At 32.7% G+C, this 18921-nt stretch overlaps 1 protein-coding gene across 5 annotated transcripts in view; it reads right to left on the bottom strand.

Moving 5' to 3' along the window:
* Positions 1–233: 233 nt before the first annotated feature.
* Positions 234–18921, bottom strand: part of LOC148605998 (phosphatidylinositol 4-kinase alpha-like) — a 55028-nt gene continuing 36340 nt past the window's right edge. For all 5 annotated transcript variants that reach the window (XM_088544471.1, XM_088544473.1, XM_088544472.1 and 2 more), the window contains 17 exons: positions 17810–17917; positions 17219–17346; positions 16771–16905; positions 14887–14955; positions 11269–11533; positions 10667–10799; positions 9211–9336; positions 8796–8849; positions 6410–6530; positions 5994–6123; positions 5436–5506; positions 5208–5280; positions 3292–3445; positions 3085–3189; positions 2467–2592; positions 1718–1998; positions 234–818 (listed from right to left, as the gene is read on the bottom strand). In XM_088544471.1, coding sequence (XP_088400597.1) covers positions 593–818; positions 1718–1998; positions 2467–2592; positions 3085–3189; positions 3292–3445; positions 5208–5280; positions 5436–5506; positions 5994–6123; positions 6410–6530; positions 8796–8849; positions 9211–9336; positions 10667–10799; positions 11269–11533; positions 14887–14955; positions 16771–16905; positions 17219–17346; positions 17810–17917 — 2305 coding nt within the window. In that variant the 3' untranslated portion in view covers positions 234–592. The remainder of the gene's footprint in view (positions 819–1717; positions 1999–2466; positions 2593–3084; positions 3190–3291; positions 3446–5207; positions 5281–5435; positions 5507–5993; positions 6124–6409; positions 6531–8795; positions 8850–9210; positions 9337–10666; positions 10800–11268; positions 11534–14886; positions 14956–16770; positions 16906–17218; positions 17347–17809; positions 17918–18921) is intronic.

Here is an 18921-nt window from a genome sequence, read left to right as displayed (position 1 = left end):
CAATAGTAAACAATTCCAGAGATGGTCTTCAGTAAGTGAAAACACACATTTAAGTAAGCTCTAAAAGTCCCCAGCAACAAAAGTAATAAAATCAATGGTAACAGAACAATGACACTTCTTAAAATGAATTAAAAATGAAAACAACACATAAATGGCCTCTCATGACTGTGGACAGACGTATGTCTGCAGTGGGGTTTTACAAGGCATTTAACAAATAAAAGAAATATCATACACACAATAAATTATTGATTTATCTTTTATAAATAAATAAATATATTGCACACCCAATTCTTATGGAACAGTGAAAACTGTCATAAAATTAGAATCTATTTGATAGTGTTATATTAGAACTTCTAATGAAAATCTAAATTACAAATGTGGAATTTTAGTCTGAAAAACACAGGTCCATTGAAATGCACCAATTCATAATAAAATATTAAGTACAAATCTTGAAAAGAAACAGAATAAGTACAGCACTTCACAACAATAATAAAACTTCATAAATTACTCCTTTCAAACAAGATGTCAGAATTAATATAGTATTTGGTTTTCTACCAAATTAGTTAAATGACATCCAACAATTACACCAGAATTAATATGGAATTTGGTTCTGTACCCACTGAATCATATCATAAGATTTAGAACGGAAACTTAAGTAACATTTCTTGATAATTCCTGTCAGATAGGCTGCAGCTTCATGATTACTTTTATCAATCTGTAGTCTGTATTTTAATTGTTTGATTGTCTGCCCTCTAAAACATGGAAGTCCTGTATCTAACATCAGTGACACTAATGATACAATCTCCTCATGGTATGGCCTGAAATTTAAAGTAAATACATAAACCACACTAGTGATACAATCTCCTCATGGTATGGCCTGAAATGTAAAGTAAATATATGAAGGAAACAAGCAATACAATGTCCTCATGATATGGCCTGAAATGTGAAGTAAATACATAAATCACACTAATGATACAATTTCCTCATGGTATAGCCTGAAATGTAAAGTAAACATGTGAAAAAAAACAGAAAAACTATCTCTTGATAGTAGGGTATGCATATTTAGTAAATATATGAAACAAACCACCAACACAATATTCTCATATCATTATATTTTGTAACAAATACGTGTAATTTTTAATAATTTCCTAGACACTGAATTTTCCAATACATTTGACTGGTACCTCTATGTAAGGGAAATCAAGGGAACCAGGAATAAAACGTTAATCACAAAGACTACAAATCAGGGTAAACGACCACACAAAGAACATAGACACACCCAAAAAAAGAACCTGAAGTAACTAAAATAACACAACTATAGAAACAAAAGTTAATGAGACTCTAATGGGAGCACACACACCAGGTGCATTGGTAGGGTATGCATCTAATGGGGGCACATACCAGGTGCATTGTTAGGGTAAGCATCTACTTCTTTTCAATAACACATGTCATGTAGACAGTTCTTCTACCTCAATGTATTTTAAAACAAATCATCAAAGTTTTCAATGCATCACCTATGAAAAGAGCATACTGCATGTTATATGGAAGTCAATTTAAATAATTAATTTTTGCAAAAATGATTTTGAAAAGCTCACAAAACATCATTTAGCCAAGTATTTTACACTGTATTGAATTGCATAGAGCTAACATATCTATATATAAAAAATTTTAAGCATAATCTGTCTTAATGGCTAATTTATTGACTTCTCATTCTTACCTAACGGCTAAATATCCCTGGACACATAACTCCATGAAATACTGGAATGGCGGAGCTTCCATGTTTCCACCCATTATCATCACCATTTCATCCGTCAGTTTTAGATCTGGTTCCCATCCAAGATTACCTCCAGGTGAGCTCTCGAACATAAAGCCAAAATCTATATGAATCATGTGACCAAGTTTGTTCAACATTAAGTTCCCATTGTGTCGATCTTTGAATTGTAGAAGGTATGATAAAATACTGTATCCAGCCATACTGACAATGAAGTTGTGTCGAGCCTGGAAAAAATAGTAACATGATAAAATACTGTATCCAGCCATACTGACAATTAAGTTGTGTCGAGCCTGAAAAATAAAGTCACATGATAAAATACTGTATCCAGCCATACTGACATGAAGTTGTGTCAAGCCTGAAAAATAAAGTCACACAATAAAATACTGTATCCAGCCATACTGACAATGAAGTTGTGTCGAGCCTGAAAAAAATAGTAACATGATAAAATACTGTATCCAGCCATACTGACAATGAAGTTGTGTTGAGCCTGAAAAATAAAGTCACATGATAAAATACTGTATCCAGTCATACTAACCTAAGACATTTCGTCAGGTAATGGTCATTCAATCAAAGAAAGACTCACTCTATGATGTTCTCCCCATATTACACTGAAAATCTTATTATGGTGAAAGAACTTTACTTATGACTAACATTTTGTAATTCAACACTTCAGCTGGCACAATATGACTTACATTCTGGAATTCCAATGAATATTCTTCTCCATATGTCTGTATGAAATACTGATGTAAACTAATATCTGTTTCTTTACCAATTTGGTCACGTGATTTACTGTCGGGTACGACTTCTATTACCCCACACTGTTAAGTCAAGAGAATATACATGTAAAACTGCTTAAAACAAGCAACAGTAGATAGAACAGTGAACCATTGAAAACAAGAATTCAACAGAAAATCATTTGTTTTAATGGAAGAGCCTAAGGGAACCTACTGCATGCTGACAATTCTAGGTAGGCTTATTTGGGGCTATACACAAGCTTATTTAGGACCAACATTAGAAGAATATGAAAAACATATATTTAGGATTGAAGGAAAAAAACCTGAAAACATGTCATTAGAAAAAATGTGCTTTCTATATGATTTTTTGTATAAAAAATAAACACTAAAGGTGCTGACTAAACAACTGGTTCCTTATTTGTATTATACATAAAATGTGTAGCAGTAACATTAAGGGTATCGATTGAGACATTATGACTTTGGGTCAATCTAAAATTTTAAGACCTTTTATGGAACCATCCACAGCGGCTCTGGTTTTCTAAATGACAATAATGTGACATATTATATTAAACTTACCCCAGGAGCTGTTGGTACAACTCTGTATGGCTTCAGAAATATTTCCAGTCCTGTCTGTTCAAATATATTTTTAAACATGTCTATAAACTGTATTGCCAAAGTATCCTGAAAATAAAAGGAATAGTGAAGGAAAAAACATATCATTTATGTGTTATAAGAGCCTTTCCATTTCAAGGAATTTATTGTTTTTAGTCTTTCAAGTTTTACCTGTCTAATGTCGTCTCCTACTTTAAATATACAAGCTTGCCAATACTGACTTCCCATACTGATGTTAATATTATGTCCTAGACCAAGTTCTTCTAATTTGTTCACTCCGCATCGCTGTACTTTAAAGTTAGCAAGGAATGGAGCCTTGGCAGCACTGTCAAAGGAAAAAAGTAATTTATTTGGAGTCATTTCCCATTGGACTTTCTTCAAAAAAAAAAAAAAAAAAAAAAAAAAAAGAGCATGCATTTTGTAAATGTTTATGCAAGAATGTTATTAGATTTTAAAATGCTTTTTTCATAAACAAAGAAAGAATGCTATACACATATAGGAAAACTTGTTTATCATATTAACCTTCATAAAAAGACATTTATTTACGTCTTCATGGTTTCCAAGTTTTTTTGTTTTTTTTATACCTTTCTCTGGTTTAATGAAGGAGCTTCATTACTCATTTCTTTTTTTAAATAGATAGCAATGTTTTATTGAATGTTCCTGGTGTGATAAATTTCGATCAATTCACACAGTGAAAAAAATTCTGTAATTTTACTATCATTCTCCCAGCTAAATGTCACAACATGAATATAAATCCCCCATCACAGAATTTAAAATTCATTCTGAAAATAGTGATAAATTATGAAGAAAATCTATATAATAAATAGGATAATTAATGGGTTATCATAAATAACCAACATATAATCACTCATGCCAATGACACTTGAGGATTAATCTCTAGCATGTAACAAGTATCTCCAATCCTATAATCTGGGTATTCTTCTGCACCACATAACAAGTACCCCCCATCCTATAATTTGGGTATTCTTCTGCACCACATAACAAGTACCCCCCATCCTATAATTTGGGTATTCTTCTGCACCATGTAACAAGTACCCCCCATCCTATAATTTGGGTATTCTTCTGCACCACGTAACAAGTACCCCCATCCTATAATTTGGGTATTCTTCTGCACCATGTAACAAGTACCCCCCATCCTATAATTTGGGTATTCTTCTGCACCACGTAACAAGTACCCCCAATCCTTTAATCTGGGTATTCTTCTGCACCACGTAACAAGTACACACCCCCCAATCCTATAATCTGGGTATTCTTCTGCACCACATAACAAGTACCCCCCATCCTATAATTTGGGTATTCTTCTGCACCACGTAACAAGTACCCCCATCTTATAATTTGGGTATTCTTCTGCACCACGTAACAAGTACCCCCCTATCCTAATGATATTCTTCTGAACTCATGATCCACCTTGGTTATTCACTTTTATCCTTTTATTATTGTCATGTAATACCTATGATACCAGCTGAACAACTTATCATTGCTTAACATATATCGTACTGTATACTGTAAACAATCAAGGAGAGATAAAATGGAATAGATAAAATATAATTGCATTATTTTACATTTATATCATAACAGCAAAATTTATCTGTGCACTGAAGTTATAGAATTTGTCAGCTGCTTTCAAAACTATATGTAAGTAAACCTGGGCAGTGAAGCTGAAATTGTTTTCTCATGGAGTTCTATTGTTATAATCTATACTCATGGGCTACAACTGGGTTTTTTTTTGGGCTTTGGGGTCCAAGAGTTATTACCTATATTTAGTAGCATTAGAGTTCCAGAGTTGTTATCTACATAGAGTAAAGGTCATACCTGTGGATTTGAGTTTATAAGTTATGATTTACAATAAGTAAAAAAGCCTACCTCTGAAAGTAGTTCCCAAGTTAATATCTATATTTGGTAACAGGACTTCCCTTTGCATTTGAGTTCCAGAATTATAATCTATATTTAGTGACAGGATTTACCCCTGCACTGGAGTTCCTGAGTTGTAATCTATATTCAGTGACAGGACTTACCCCTGCATAGGAGTTTCAGAGTTACGGTTTGTATTTAGTAACAGGGATTACCTCTGCATTGGAGTTCCAGAGTTATAATCTATTTCTGTAACAATAGCTTCAGGATTTGATGGAAGATAACAACCTACAATGTAACATATATAATGGTGAAATGAATGGCAGAAAAGCTGAAGTTTTATCACAAAGCTACATACACATTCTTACACGGAAATATAAACTCAATATATGAACACAATATGTATAATGAACATTTAAAAAAGCCATAGTAAATAATCTAACCAGGACGTAGCTTGACTTTCTTTAGTTCTTCTAAACAGGCTTTCTTCCTCTCAGGGCCTTTAGGGAATGGTCTGAAACATATATATCACAATAGTTATAAAGACTTGTATCTAGTCTACAGATATGAAGTTCTCTTTGAAGTATTCTCAGTTTTAAACCGGGCATTTTTTCATATATATTTTAATAAACACTGCATATGATACAACTATTCTACCATATTTAGTGTTAGTCTTTTAAATCTTTTGGAAATATGAAAAATTACAACAACAAAAAATGAGTGGGGTTTTCCTTCAATTAGACAAACATTGTACATACAAAAATCAATAATGAAAAATTCTTTCAAAGCATTTTTATTCATTGCACAACACATGAATGGGCAGATAGAAGCAGTATACCATAATGTATCTGTAAAACATGGGCCTGTTAAAGCAAGGTCATAGCACAAACATTTTTTAAAATGTCATCCAAAACTATAAAACTTATCTATGATTGCATCTTTGGAAAAAGGGGAAATTTCAGATTTTATAGGTTACAGTCTATAAGACCCAAACTAGTTACCTGATTGTACCAGAAATTGATGTTATCTCATCAAAAAATTCAAACTCTCTCTGGTAAAACTCCAAAGCTGGTCCTGATAAAGATTTCTTAATGTCATTCATCAATGTGTCCAACAAGTCACCTATCTGGCCTACAAAAATGGAATATAACTTCCATTAAAGGTGGTGTTTATCATGGTAAACACATCCTTCTTGTTTTGGGTGTAAAAGCCAAAAATTAAAATAAAATCATTAATTTTGGGAAAACACATGTATAAAGAGACAATGTAATTTCTTTTATTTTTGGGGTATTTCTGTAGGAATAAAAGCCAAACTTCTTAATTTTGAAAGTGATTGAACTCTTTGTAGGAACATCTTGCACAGTAGAAATCTGAATAAATATATGTAACAAACCTGGCTATTCACTTATCTACTTACTATCTTTAATGGTAGACTCTTCATCAGTGAATTTATTAGTCTGCATGTTCCATAGTAACTGGTGAGCCAGTAGCTGGGATTTCTTGGAAGCCCACAAAATGAAATCTTGTACATAACCCATCTGAAAGTATCAAATTAAATTTACAACAAGCACGAGCTGTATCAAACACTTCGCTTGCTACTAGCTGGAAGTTCGCCTTGAACTGTTCTGTGAGTGGCAAAAAAATACAGCATGTGTGTAATTGGTGGATCTGTATATCTCAGCAGTCCACAGAATACACATAACTGGTGGACCAGTATATCTCAGCATTCCACAGAATATATGAAGTAACTGGCGGACTAGTAAATCTCAGCACTCCACAGAATATACCTAACTGGTGGACCAGTAGATTTCAGCAGTCCACAGAATATACCTAACTGGTGGACCAGTATATCTCAGCATTCCACAGAATATACTTTACTGGTGGACTAGTCTATCTCAGCAGTCCACAAAATGTGCGTAATTGGCAGACCAGTATATTTCAGCAGTCCACAGAATGTGTGTAACCAGTATCTCGATCAGCAGTACACAGAATAAAATCTAATAAATAGCTAATCTTAAAGTAAGAGTAACCAAGGGAACCAAGATTCTAGAGAAAATCTAAAGAATATAATCCAGGGACAAAGATCAGACATGGAAGACAGACATACACAAAAAAGAATATAAAATAATATATACAAAATAACAAAGTAAATGAGCAACTCGGAGTGCACTAAAAACTGAGAGCATGGATCAGGTGCACCAGTGGGGTAAGCATCCTCTGCTTTTCTAGAAAAACCTGCTGAGTTGCTCATAAAAAGACAAAAGAGGAAAGGAAAACTATGACACAGTGAACATATCAGTTTTCATAGTGCAGATGGATATACTGTAACGATCCACAGGTTCATGATAACGACCATAAAACTTCTGTAGTGATGACTTCAATCTTGTAGCAACATAACCCTGTTCCAGAGGCCTAATTGTAAGAAGTCTAGTGCGACACAAAAAGTCTGTGTAGTTACAGCAAGCTCTGGCATAATGCATGAGTTGTGATATGAAAACTCCATACACAGGTGTTGAAGGGATGTTGCCACAGATGAAAGGAAAGTTGACATTTCTGAATGAAAAGTTATCACGTTTGTTGTAAAGTTTGGTCAATAGTTTCCATTACCATGGATCTCTAAGTGTAGGTCAAGAGATGAGGCTGACTTCACTGTGTCTGTAGTATCCTTTATCTCAAGTTCTGGGGTCAATGCAATGTATCAAATCCCTGAAACCTGGATTTTTTAACGATAATACGTCATCTACATAGCAGAAACTGAGATTAAAAGACCTAGAAAAATGATGTTCTTCCTTTCAGATCAGATCAGTTATAAAGTCAGCCTCATAAGAGTAAAGGAATAAGTCAGCAATTAGAGGAGCACAATTTGTTCTCATTTGAATGCCAACCATTTGTTGAAAAATACACCCACCACACTGGGCAAATATGTTGTCGATAAAAAATTCCAGCAATTTGGAAAATTTTTGGAAAATGATTTGGAATTATTTTTTACAAAGTATGAGAAATCTCTACCAATAATGATATACAAATGTATTTGTATCTTTTTTAGAGAAGTTTACAATGATGTATAATGTTTTTAAGTTGAAATTTTAACTGAGTATGGGGAAAAGAAGTATACAGTGTTGAAAAATCATAGGTTTTAATGCTTTTATATTATGATAATAATCTTGAATTGAGGTTCTCTAAAAGATCTTTCAAATTCTTCAGGATCCACATTGAATATGGGACTTGATATAATAACATATAACTACTGTATGTAATGATGTTTGATCACAGTGAAACCTGTGTAAACCAAACCTTTTGTGGACTTGACATGGTTTAGACAGGTGTTTGGTTTAGACAGATGTTTGGTTTAGACAGGTGTTCAGTTTAGACAGGTGTTTGGTTTAGACCTGTGTTCAGTTAGACAGGTGTTCAGTTTAGACAGGTGCTCAGTTTAAACAGGTGTTCAGTTTAGACATGTGTTTAGTTGAGACAGGTGTTTGGTTTAGACAGGTGTTCAGTTTAGACAGGTGTTTGGTTTAGACCTGTGTTCAGTTAGACAGATGTTCAGTTTAGACAGGTGCTCAGTTTAAACAGGTGTTCAGTTTAGACATGTGTTTAGTTTAGACAGGTGTTCTATTTACCAATGTTCAAAATATATTTATACAGATATAAAAGGAAAAGTGTCTGGTTTAGACAGATGTTTGAGTTATTCAGTTTGGCTTACACAGGGTTCATTGTACTTTGAAAAATGCAATTTGGTAGTTGTAGCAATAATTTTAATGACTAGAACCATGTAATATATCTTTGTTAAGTTAACTTACAGTATCATATCTTAAAGCCTGAACCAACTGTGGAATGTAAAATATAAGTGCTTCCTGGAAAACAAATCAGATAAAGGTGAGCTTACTGAATTTCTCACTGTAAAAATACCAGTAATATTTTTCACATGTACAGTAACTTTTTAGTTTTCAATTAAAATAAGTAAAATAACATTTGTTATGTACATATTATCTGATGTCACTGGTGGTTAAGGAAAGCATTACACAATATTTCACACAGTAAAAAAGTCATCTCATAATGGAAGTTTTCATAATGAATTCAGCACAGCAGATGCTATTCAAAGGGTCTACTAAATTCATCTACAAAAGATTATATATAACAGATGAGATGAATCACTCCCATGTAAGTGTAAGATGTATTTAATGAATTCATATGAAATTATTGTAATGTACTCACTGGTTCATGTATTCTGAGGGTCCTAACAGCAAACTGTGCTGTCAAAGGGTGAGGAGGGTACTGCCTGGAGAAATAGGACAGGGCAACAACTGGGGATACCTTACACCATGTCAATATATGGGTCACCTGAAACAAGAACAGGCCAAATATAGTACCACATTACACAACATCATTCTAAGGGTCCCCTGAAACAAAAAGAGGCCAAAAATATTGACATCTTACAAAGAATTCTGAAATAAATGAAAGACAAAATGAATGACAAGGTAAAGTTCATTGAAAGACAAAATGAATGACAGACAGATAGACAGATTTAGAGAAAGACGGATGAACAAAAAGACATACAGACAGAGAAGGTAGATCCTATTTATACCATTAATACTGCTGCTTTTTTTACAATGCAACAAATATTACAAAGTTGGATGGAATAGAATTCAACATGTGATGTGGGTTGTTGAATGTGCGGCACATGCAGTTGAAAAAAGCTTTGGTCGTACACTCACAAAATATTTATACTAAGGAAGTACCCTCTATCACCAGGCATGCATGAACAAGAAGGATAACTCTAAATCAACTGCATATTGGATTGTGTGAAACAACAAATAACCCTTGGCAACCAAATTAAATTAAGACTATTTAAATATTATAAATTAAAATAATTTTTAGTATGTCTTGTTTTGTTTTCACTATCAGTTTATTTTTATGTTACTGGAGTATACAGAGACAACTATTTCGCTGTACCTGTGTATGTTTTTTGGGGGGCCAGCAGCAGCCTGTCCTGTGGTGTGAGGGTTTCCTCGTCATACATTGAAGACTTACAGGTGGACTTAGGGTGACAATTTTCATCCAAGTTATGTTGTTGTCTCTTGACATATTCACCATATCCATTCTTCTTATATTTTATAACGGAGGTTTGTAGAAAATATCAGTTATACTAAAGCAAATGAAATACAAAGTAAGGGCAGTTTTGAAGTCAAGACACAAAATTTAATAGTGACTGTGTGCCCAATATGGTGAGATTTGTTCTGTCGAGATGTTCAAAACTGATGTTATTCTGTTTATAAGTGACATCACAATCAATTTGATATTATATTATCATTAGATATTGCTGATGTCATAGTGTCATTAGATATTGCTGATGTCATACTGTCATTAAATATTGCTGATGTCATAATGTCATTATATATTGCTGATGTCATACTGTCATTAGACATTGCTGATGTCATACTGTCATTAGATATTGCTGATGTCATACTGTCATTAGATATTGCTGATGTCATAGTGTCATAAGATATTACTGATGTCATACTGTCATTACATATTGCTGACGTTATAGTGTCATTATTAATTGCTGATATTTTTAGCATCATGACAACTGAGACGGAAAATATCAGGCAGTAAAGACAATGGAAAAATGATAAAGTGGCAGATAAAAAAGTTTTCCTTTATCCATACAGACCTCTGGTGCCTCAGCTTCTAAACTTTGAGCTGTAACCAGGAAGTGAACAGCTTCAGGAATATGACTAGCATCACCAGGATTCAGTCGGACTAATCTTCTTACTTCTCTCTTGGCTGCATCAGAGTTGGTAAATCTATCAAATAAAACAATTTAAAGTCATTGTAAAGATCAGACAGAAGTCCTAAAACCTTAACATGCCTATTAAATCTATCTGACATAGAAATGATCACTTCCCAATACAATGTATCTACAAATAAATATGGCACTATATGCTTTTAGATAAAATTAAAGAATTATTACAAAGGTAAATCCAGAATTCTTGTTCGTAAGTAGAAGTCTTTCTAAAAATCAGACAGCAGGTGATTCATGCATGTCAAAAACCCACCAAATTCAGTTTTATTTCTTGTTCAGAAACATTGACTGATCACATGACCAGTCTTAGTTTTTCATTTGGTTGTTGCGCTTTTGAGATAAAAACATATAGATTGTACATAAAATTAGCACTTTGCAAGAGTTATTGTTCTTGATTTGGCTTGATTTGGTTGATTTTAGTGGGAGATGAATGCATGATTTTTCTTCATCAAAATGTAAAATCATCCCACCTCAGTGGTAGATAAACAGCTAGTAATGGTGAAATATCCCAAGACAGTCGAGCATACTCCCTCCATTGCTTCTCTGTGATTGGCTGAGACAGATATAACATGACTTTGTCGTCACCGGGGAATTTTCTCTCTGGATTATCAAGGGGATTATGCCAAGTAATCATAGTTTCTATCTGGGCAGCTACAAGTGTCAGAATTAGGTTCCTTTTCTTCAGATACTCTTTAACATACCCAGTGCTGGTTGCTGTTGTCTTTCTTGTACCACCTGTAACCAGTCAGACAGACATCATACAATACTGATTAAAATCCCTAAGTAATGTACTAAAAAAATGCAAATGAAAAAATGGTAAGTTCAATATGCTAAAAATGTAAAAAAAAAATGGATAACCTTGTCCATGATATAATGTGCATATCTTCAATATGCATAGAATCACTGTGCAAAATTTGAATAATATTGGTTTAATATTTATTTCATTTACAGAATACACAATGTAGGACCCCTATGTACTATAGAACAAACAGATGGGCAGAGTGCAGCAGCTTCTACACCTGCTTTCACCATTTTTAAGTACCTATTTAATTGTGTGCATTTTCATGGTTTGATACAATAACATAATTTAATCATGAAATAAGAATAGAAACAAAAAATGAAAAGACAGGTCATTTATTAAATATAGCAATGTAAGAATTTCCTGCAATGAAATACTGATACACATCATATGTATAACAAATCACAAAAAAACATTCAATGCTCCCATTTCTACTTTGTCTGAAATGAAAAAATTACTGAATATGTAGTGAAAAAGAGTAGTAAAAGAGTAGTCAAGACCATAAAAAACCTCAGTCATTCAATTTTTGACTTCTTACACCATATGATTCCTTTCAAACCATTCACTGCCAGAACTTTTAGGTAGTGTAAGCCATATAAGTTTTTCATTTTCTCGACAATTACCGGGTAATAAATAGATATTACAAAAAATATTTTCATCACTGGCAAAATGTATTAGAAAATTACATTTTCTCCATTTTTTTTTTACTGTCTAACTGATGAGTCACAATTCTCTCCTTAAAAAAGTTTGTAACGCCTACAAATTCAAATAAAAGTCCCACAACCATTTCAAAAGTCAATTATGACCTTTAAACACAGCAGCTGGGAGTAAATCTATCAAATGACACACATTTAAATAATTGTCAATAACATAAGTAAAATAAATTGAAAGTATATTTATATATTTATAGATTTTCTTATTATCAATGTTGCACATCTTACTATAAGCATTCATGCAATGAGTACATAATGTTATACTGATATAAATACCATATACACAGCTTCATGCTATTAACCAAGTTTTTGTATACCAGAAAAAGGAAAAATTACAACATTTGTTTTTTTTTTCGTGTTTTCAAAACATATGTTCCATACCTTCAAGAACATAATTTATGTTTCCTTGGTCCTAAACACATGTTTCCATATGTTCAAAAACATATGAAGAAAATATGCAAACATATGATGCAATTTTTCCTAGGTACATGTGCATAAATAAAATAATGACAGACCACTGAAAGTTCAACAGCCCTAGCATGGAATTATTCAAGTACTAACAGCCATGTTACTATATTATATTTTCTGTGTAAACATGTATTCAGAACTTCAGTGTAAGTGTTTGTAAGAATCAGGCAATATGGGAATTTTGAAACATGCATGTCAAAACCCCACCGATCTGACAATGTAATATCACTCAAGGATACTTTCATTATTTGAAAAGACCATTATTTTATCTCTACATCACTGGCTTTGCACAGAAATTTTTCAATAAAATCTTAGAAAAATGAGGTTTTTGACAAAGTTATCTGCCCATGAAAAGTGCATTTCAATGAAATTGTAACTCGATGGGCCAGCACGATATGGAAAATCTTATCCTTTAAAACCATCCACAATGTTCTTATTCCTTGAAGGTCTTGTGTGTTTTAATTAAAAGTTGATTTGAGGATTTTTTCCCTATCAATTCCTGAGTTAGCATTTTTTAAAGTCTTCGTTACACTATCAAAATGAAAAGTTTTTCATACCATGTTTCACCTACTGCCTGATTCTTACAGGAACTGACACTTAATAAACAAGCCAAGAGGGACAATTAAAGCTGATTATCATAATGCAACAAAAACAACCAGCCATAATAACATATAGAGATATGCAACAACTTGAGAGACACACAGTAAATCTAACATTGTCACATAGTTACTCAAGAGTTTATGCCACAATAGATGACAAATTTTGCCCAAATGTTCAGAGTTGAAAGATTGCTGTTACATGCCATAAAAAACTTTGTAGTGTGTGTCATTTACAAATAACAGGTTTTGTTACTAAGTAAGATATTTTTGGGCTTTTAGATTGAATGTTGAAATATTAGCTGACTTATCTGGGATGTAGTGCCTAGAACGGCAGGTACTGCTAAAGCAGTACCACTAGTTTTTGTTTACCAATCAATTTTTGGCTTATATGCCTCTGCTTATGCATCTAAGGTTTGATGAAAGTTTTTGTGAAGAGACTTGGCAAAAAAAAACAAGTGTTAATAAGACAACAAAAGGATAACGTTTTAATTATTTCAACAAAGTTTAAAATTTATATTGATCATTTTTTCGGATTCAATGTAAAAAATTGCAAAGGTGTAAAATCAATAAGACAGTTAACATAGCCCTAAGAAATCAAACTTACTTTAGGCAAAAGTAAAAGTGTTACAATGTATCAAGCCTCTAAATAAAAACACAATAATAGAAAATTTTGAAGTAATTCAACAAATCTTGTCTGAATGCATCTGAAATATTGCACAAATCATACTGCAGTAAGATGAGGAACAATATTCTATTGTGATCACTGTTATATCCAAGACGAAATATCATTTTACTTTCTGATGTTGAGTTTTTCTTCTATTTCACAAATATTTTTCCTATTTGTTGCAGTTAAAAATATTGTTTAATGGTTTTATTGTTTGTGTTACTGCAGATCAAGAAACTTAGCAAAAAATATTCTTGGCCTTATCAAGACGATGTCAGAGAGCTCTTGTTAATAGACTGCCTAGTTGGGGCCATAAAGTGGTGAGACGCTTTACCCTCACTATATGTTCTAAATGATGAAATAATTTTATGACATATCCAAGTCTTCAGTGTAATAAAAAACATTTTGTGCAGCATACATTTAAATTGATTATCATTTCTTAGCCATGTGCTTTCATTTTCCCTTAGGAAACACAATTAGGTCACTTGACAATACTAAAAAACACAGCTGACTACACACTTTCATAAACATTACCATGACTGTGTAATCATTTACAGAAAAAGAAAACAGTTCTGAAGGTCTTGACATAAAAGCTTGCTATAACTATGTTGATAATTTCTATCCAGACCTTTGCAATTTTGTAAATTTTAAAATTTTGCATATGTTACATTTCTTAATTCTATAAACAATCCCCTGCCTATCTGTGTTATCATTGACAATTACAACTGAGTCGAATTAACAGTAAAATGCTGGTCATGCAAGACAAGGGAGGTAACCCATACTACAACAAAGTTCAGTTTAGTAACCATGGAGTTAGTTGATTTATGCATGTAAATAGAACCTACGAGTGTTGAAAGATTTGTTAACTGAACAATCAGCTATCCTGTTGAGGGCGTAGTATAAATCAGGACGACCTAAAATGGACGAAATTCACATATCTTTTTATCTTTTATACCTCACCTTTAAAATATGTGTAACCCCTTGAGTAATATATTTATAGAATAACAGTTGCTTTCAATTTTGATACTGACAATCTTTAAAGACCACACAAGCAGTGTGAGGTGTGTGATGTCATTTTCATTGATTCAAATGAAGATGACTTCACAATCTTTCTCTATGTTTTGATGGATACTTTCGAATATCTTGTTATGTATGAGAGATAGTAAAAAAATATCTGTCAACAAGATCAAATCTCCCTCTGCAATCTGATCTAATCCCTTGTAATAATACCAACTTTCACCTTTCTAATAATACTGTGTGGTAAAAATATATCAAAAGGAAGGTAACTAATAAATGTGTTAAAAACATTGCTACCATTTTGTTCCATGGGATGAATAAAATTATAGGAAGACACCACAACCAATATGGCAACAAATGTCCATACTTACTTGACATAACTGAACCCACTTGCGAACGAAAACAGTTGATACAAAAAACTTAGAGAATACATACAAAAGTGTGTGAATTGATCTGAGTAACTTCCATCTAGTGATGAAAAGCAATCCATTTTAATATTTTTGGTCATTATGCCTTCTATCATTTCTGTCCAATTTCTACTCAATTTTCTCATTTCCAAACCAGTGTGAGAAAAATGTTTTTGTCACTGGAGATTTTTATTTGCAAGGTACACGACAGTTTGAACATCTTTCCTTTATGATATTACACACTAAAGTGGGGAGAACTTGAATATTCATTATAAATTCCATAGTTTCAAGAAATCACAGGAAGTATATTCTTACATTATTACACACTAAAGCTCAAGTCAAAGATTATAAATTTTCCCAGAAACCATGCACAAAATTGTGAAGCTGAAAGGCATTTTTTCCATCACAAAACTTGCAATACCATCACAGAATAACATATAATACCAATTTTTTACAGTAATATTTTAAAGTTGTAAAGATGCAATATTTGCCTAAAACTGGCCATACTTAACAATCATCACATCACATCAATGCATTCAATACAGTATTATACTTGCCATAGGCATCGAAACTTGGACGCGGACCACTACTTAAACTAAGGCGCTGATAGCTACTGAAGCCTGATATATAATAAATATATACACTTTTCAATGAGACATGTAAGTTCATGAAGTTTTTAAACTTTTTAATTGGCTTAAAATATGTCACAGCATTTAATCATCATGCCTAAAATCAGCATTTCTTATCCAGTCAATGACAATTATAGAAAACTAAGTACCTTATTAGATAGATGAAGTGACTAAACAATCCATGGATATAATTCACACCAATGATGTTTTAATGATCAAAATGTAATACATAAATGTTATTTGTGATATAAAACAATAATTCTCCAAGTTCTGCATGAAAAATTGATCTTTCAAGATCTAACTTAAAGTAAAGGAAATTTATCTAAAGCAAAATGAAATGTTGGACCAACAAGGTGATTCCAATATACCACCACCTCATTGAGTGGAGGGTATAAAACACATATACTAAATAATACTATCTATAAAAAATATTTCTTCATTTTATGTACTTCACTATAGAAGAATTCACTATAAAGCTAAGAAAGTCTGTGACCTAGCCTATTCTAACATCTAAAAATAAAAAAACTATTTACAGATCTACATTTAACAGGAGAGAAAAAATAACTGAAAAAAAAACATTAAACCAACTAATATTTAGCCCACCATTTGTGAAATAGGAAGAGAAGCAGTGTGACATGTAACCTACTTATGGTTGATTATTTAGACAGATACATACTAGCAGATCGTTTGGAGTAACCTCCAATACTGGCATTCAGTGGTACCATCCACTTTGATTTTGTAATGTTCTCTGGAGTAATTCCTCCTGACCAGGACAACCCTAATGAGTGAGGAGGCTCTGTATCTGATGTAGCTAAAAACAACAAGAAATCTGTGAGCCAATGCCCATTATTACATAAATATTTGTTTCCTTTTTTCTGATTTGCAGTAAAACTACTTTCATGTAATGTTAAATAAATCAAATTCTCTTCAATACAGTTTTTTTCTTTCCACTGGCATGATTATGCTAAAAATGAGTAAGATGTTGCCCTCCTCATATCATTGCGCATACCTGAGAAAGGGACAATACTCTGAGTGAGGTGTTGCCTTCCTTATATTATTAAGTATACTTAAGAAAGGGACAATACTCTGAGTGAGGTGTTGCCTTCCTCTGTCAATAAGTATACCTGAGAAAGGGACAACACTCTGAGTGAGGTATTTCTTGTCCTGATGCATCAGATTGAAGAACTTGATCAGTATATTAATATCCTCTCTTAGCTCTGATCCTTTGTGAGATGGGAAAGCTGGTCTCTTTCTGCAAAAAGTGATTAAATTACTGGTCTATTTTTTACAGAACGTTGTCAGCCAGGTTACATTTAAAGTAAACAATTATAAACATATCTATTAAACACTATGGTGTGTGTAATCTGTTCTTGACTCTCAACAAAAGAGGGAATCCAACACATCATTTTAATATTACTTGAGCTACAAAAGGCAATACAACTACTGTCGAGAAAAAGATTTTTCATTAATAACAAGATGTAATTTTTATTCAACGAAATCCATTTTTTTAAAATTATGGTTGCTTTTACTATAATGAACACGGAAAAAGCCAGGGATTTTGACCTATGCTAATTTGGTTGTTGCAATTTTAGTAAAATTTTCATGAGTACATAATATGGTCACATGCATCCATATTTTTTCCTCATTTACCTGGGCTGAAAGGGAGAATTTAAGTCAGTGAGATAAAAGGAAGACAAATATTTAGACCAACTTACGCAAAATAATCCAGAGCTGTGGCATAGATCCTTTCTCTGAGGACAGTTTTACATGTAGTGTTTGGTAAGGTATCTCCTTGTAGCAACGACAGTCCCATACAGAGCAGTCTGTAAAAATTAAATAAAATCAATGGTTACCATACAGAGCTATATCCCTTTGAAGACAATTTTACATGTGGAGTTTAGTAAGGTATCTCCTTGTCACAAAACATACAACATTTTGTGTTATTGATAACTGTTCCCAATTATGAGTGATTCATACCATTACAAAAAAGTAATTTTTTTGTTATCCTGTGTAAGATTTCTTGTGTAAAATGAACTTAACCTTGCTACTACCAAACACTAAATTTTTAGCCTCATTTTTTATACCAGAGTAGTAAAATATACACTACATTCGGCGACATTTGTTTCTCTAACACTCTAGTCCGACCTGAGTGAAACACAGTGTTACACCAACATTTTGAGTGTTTACCACCCAGATTCCACCTAGCCAGCACTGAACATTTGTATATTGAAATAGTCGTCAAATTCAATGAGGCATTATGGGGAATTCATTGTAAGATACGATGTATATTGTGTTTCTATTTCTCTGGTAATTCGGAACACTCCAGTTAAGATAAAGAAATTAAAATTAGTCATGTGATTAAAAATTCGGCATCATCTTTTTTTTTAATATTTTGTACGTTTATCATTTGTTGGTGTGTTGTTTTTATTTTGTTTTTGTTTGTTTTTGTTCTTTTTTACAGTTACGTCCAATGAGTGGGAGATATCATGTAAAAATATTACTTCGTATTTTTATCAAGTAATAATGCAATCTTTTGATATTTTAATTTTGCATTTGTAAATTGATAATTACTATTTATAAATATAAATTAAACACTTTGAATGTATTGATTTTTGTAATTTGACTGGAGTGACAGACTTGTAAAAACAGACCGGTGATGCTTTTACTTTCTGATAGTTTTAATAATTGAACAACTTTTGCAGAAATAAAAGAAACTAATTACAGGTCCCAAGATAATGTGTGCATGAGAATTGTAAAGTATAAGCCATTGATCAGAACTGAGAACATTGTCAGTAATAATTATATAAGTTACAAGATGTTGCCCAAA

The sequence above is a fragment of the Perna viridis genome, chromosome 9 (genome assembly GCF_037379345.1).
Source record: "Perna viridis isolate PV_CMFRI_1.1 ecotype Kerala chromosome 9, ASM3737934v1, whole genome shotgun sequence".
NCBI lineage: Eukaryota > Metazoa > Mollusca > Bivalvia > Mytilida > Mytilidae > Perna > Perna viridis.
This window is presented reverse-complemented; position numbering and strand designations above follow the sequence as displayed.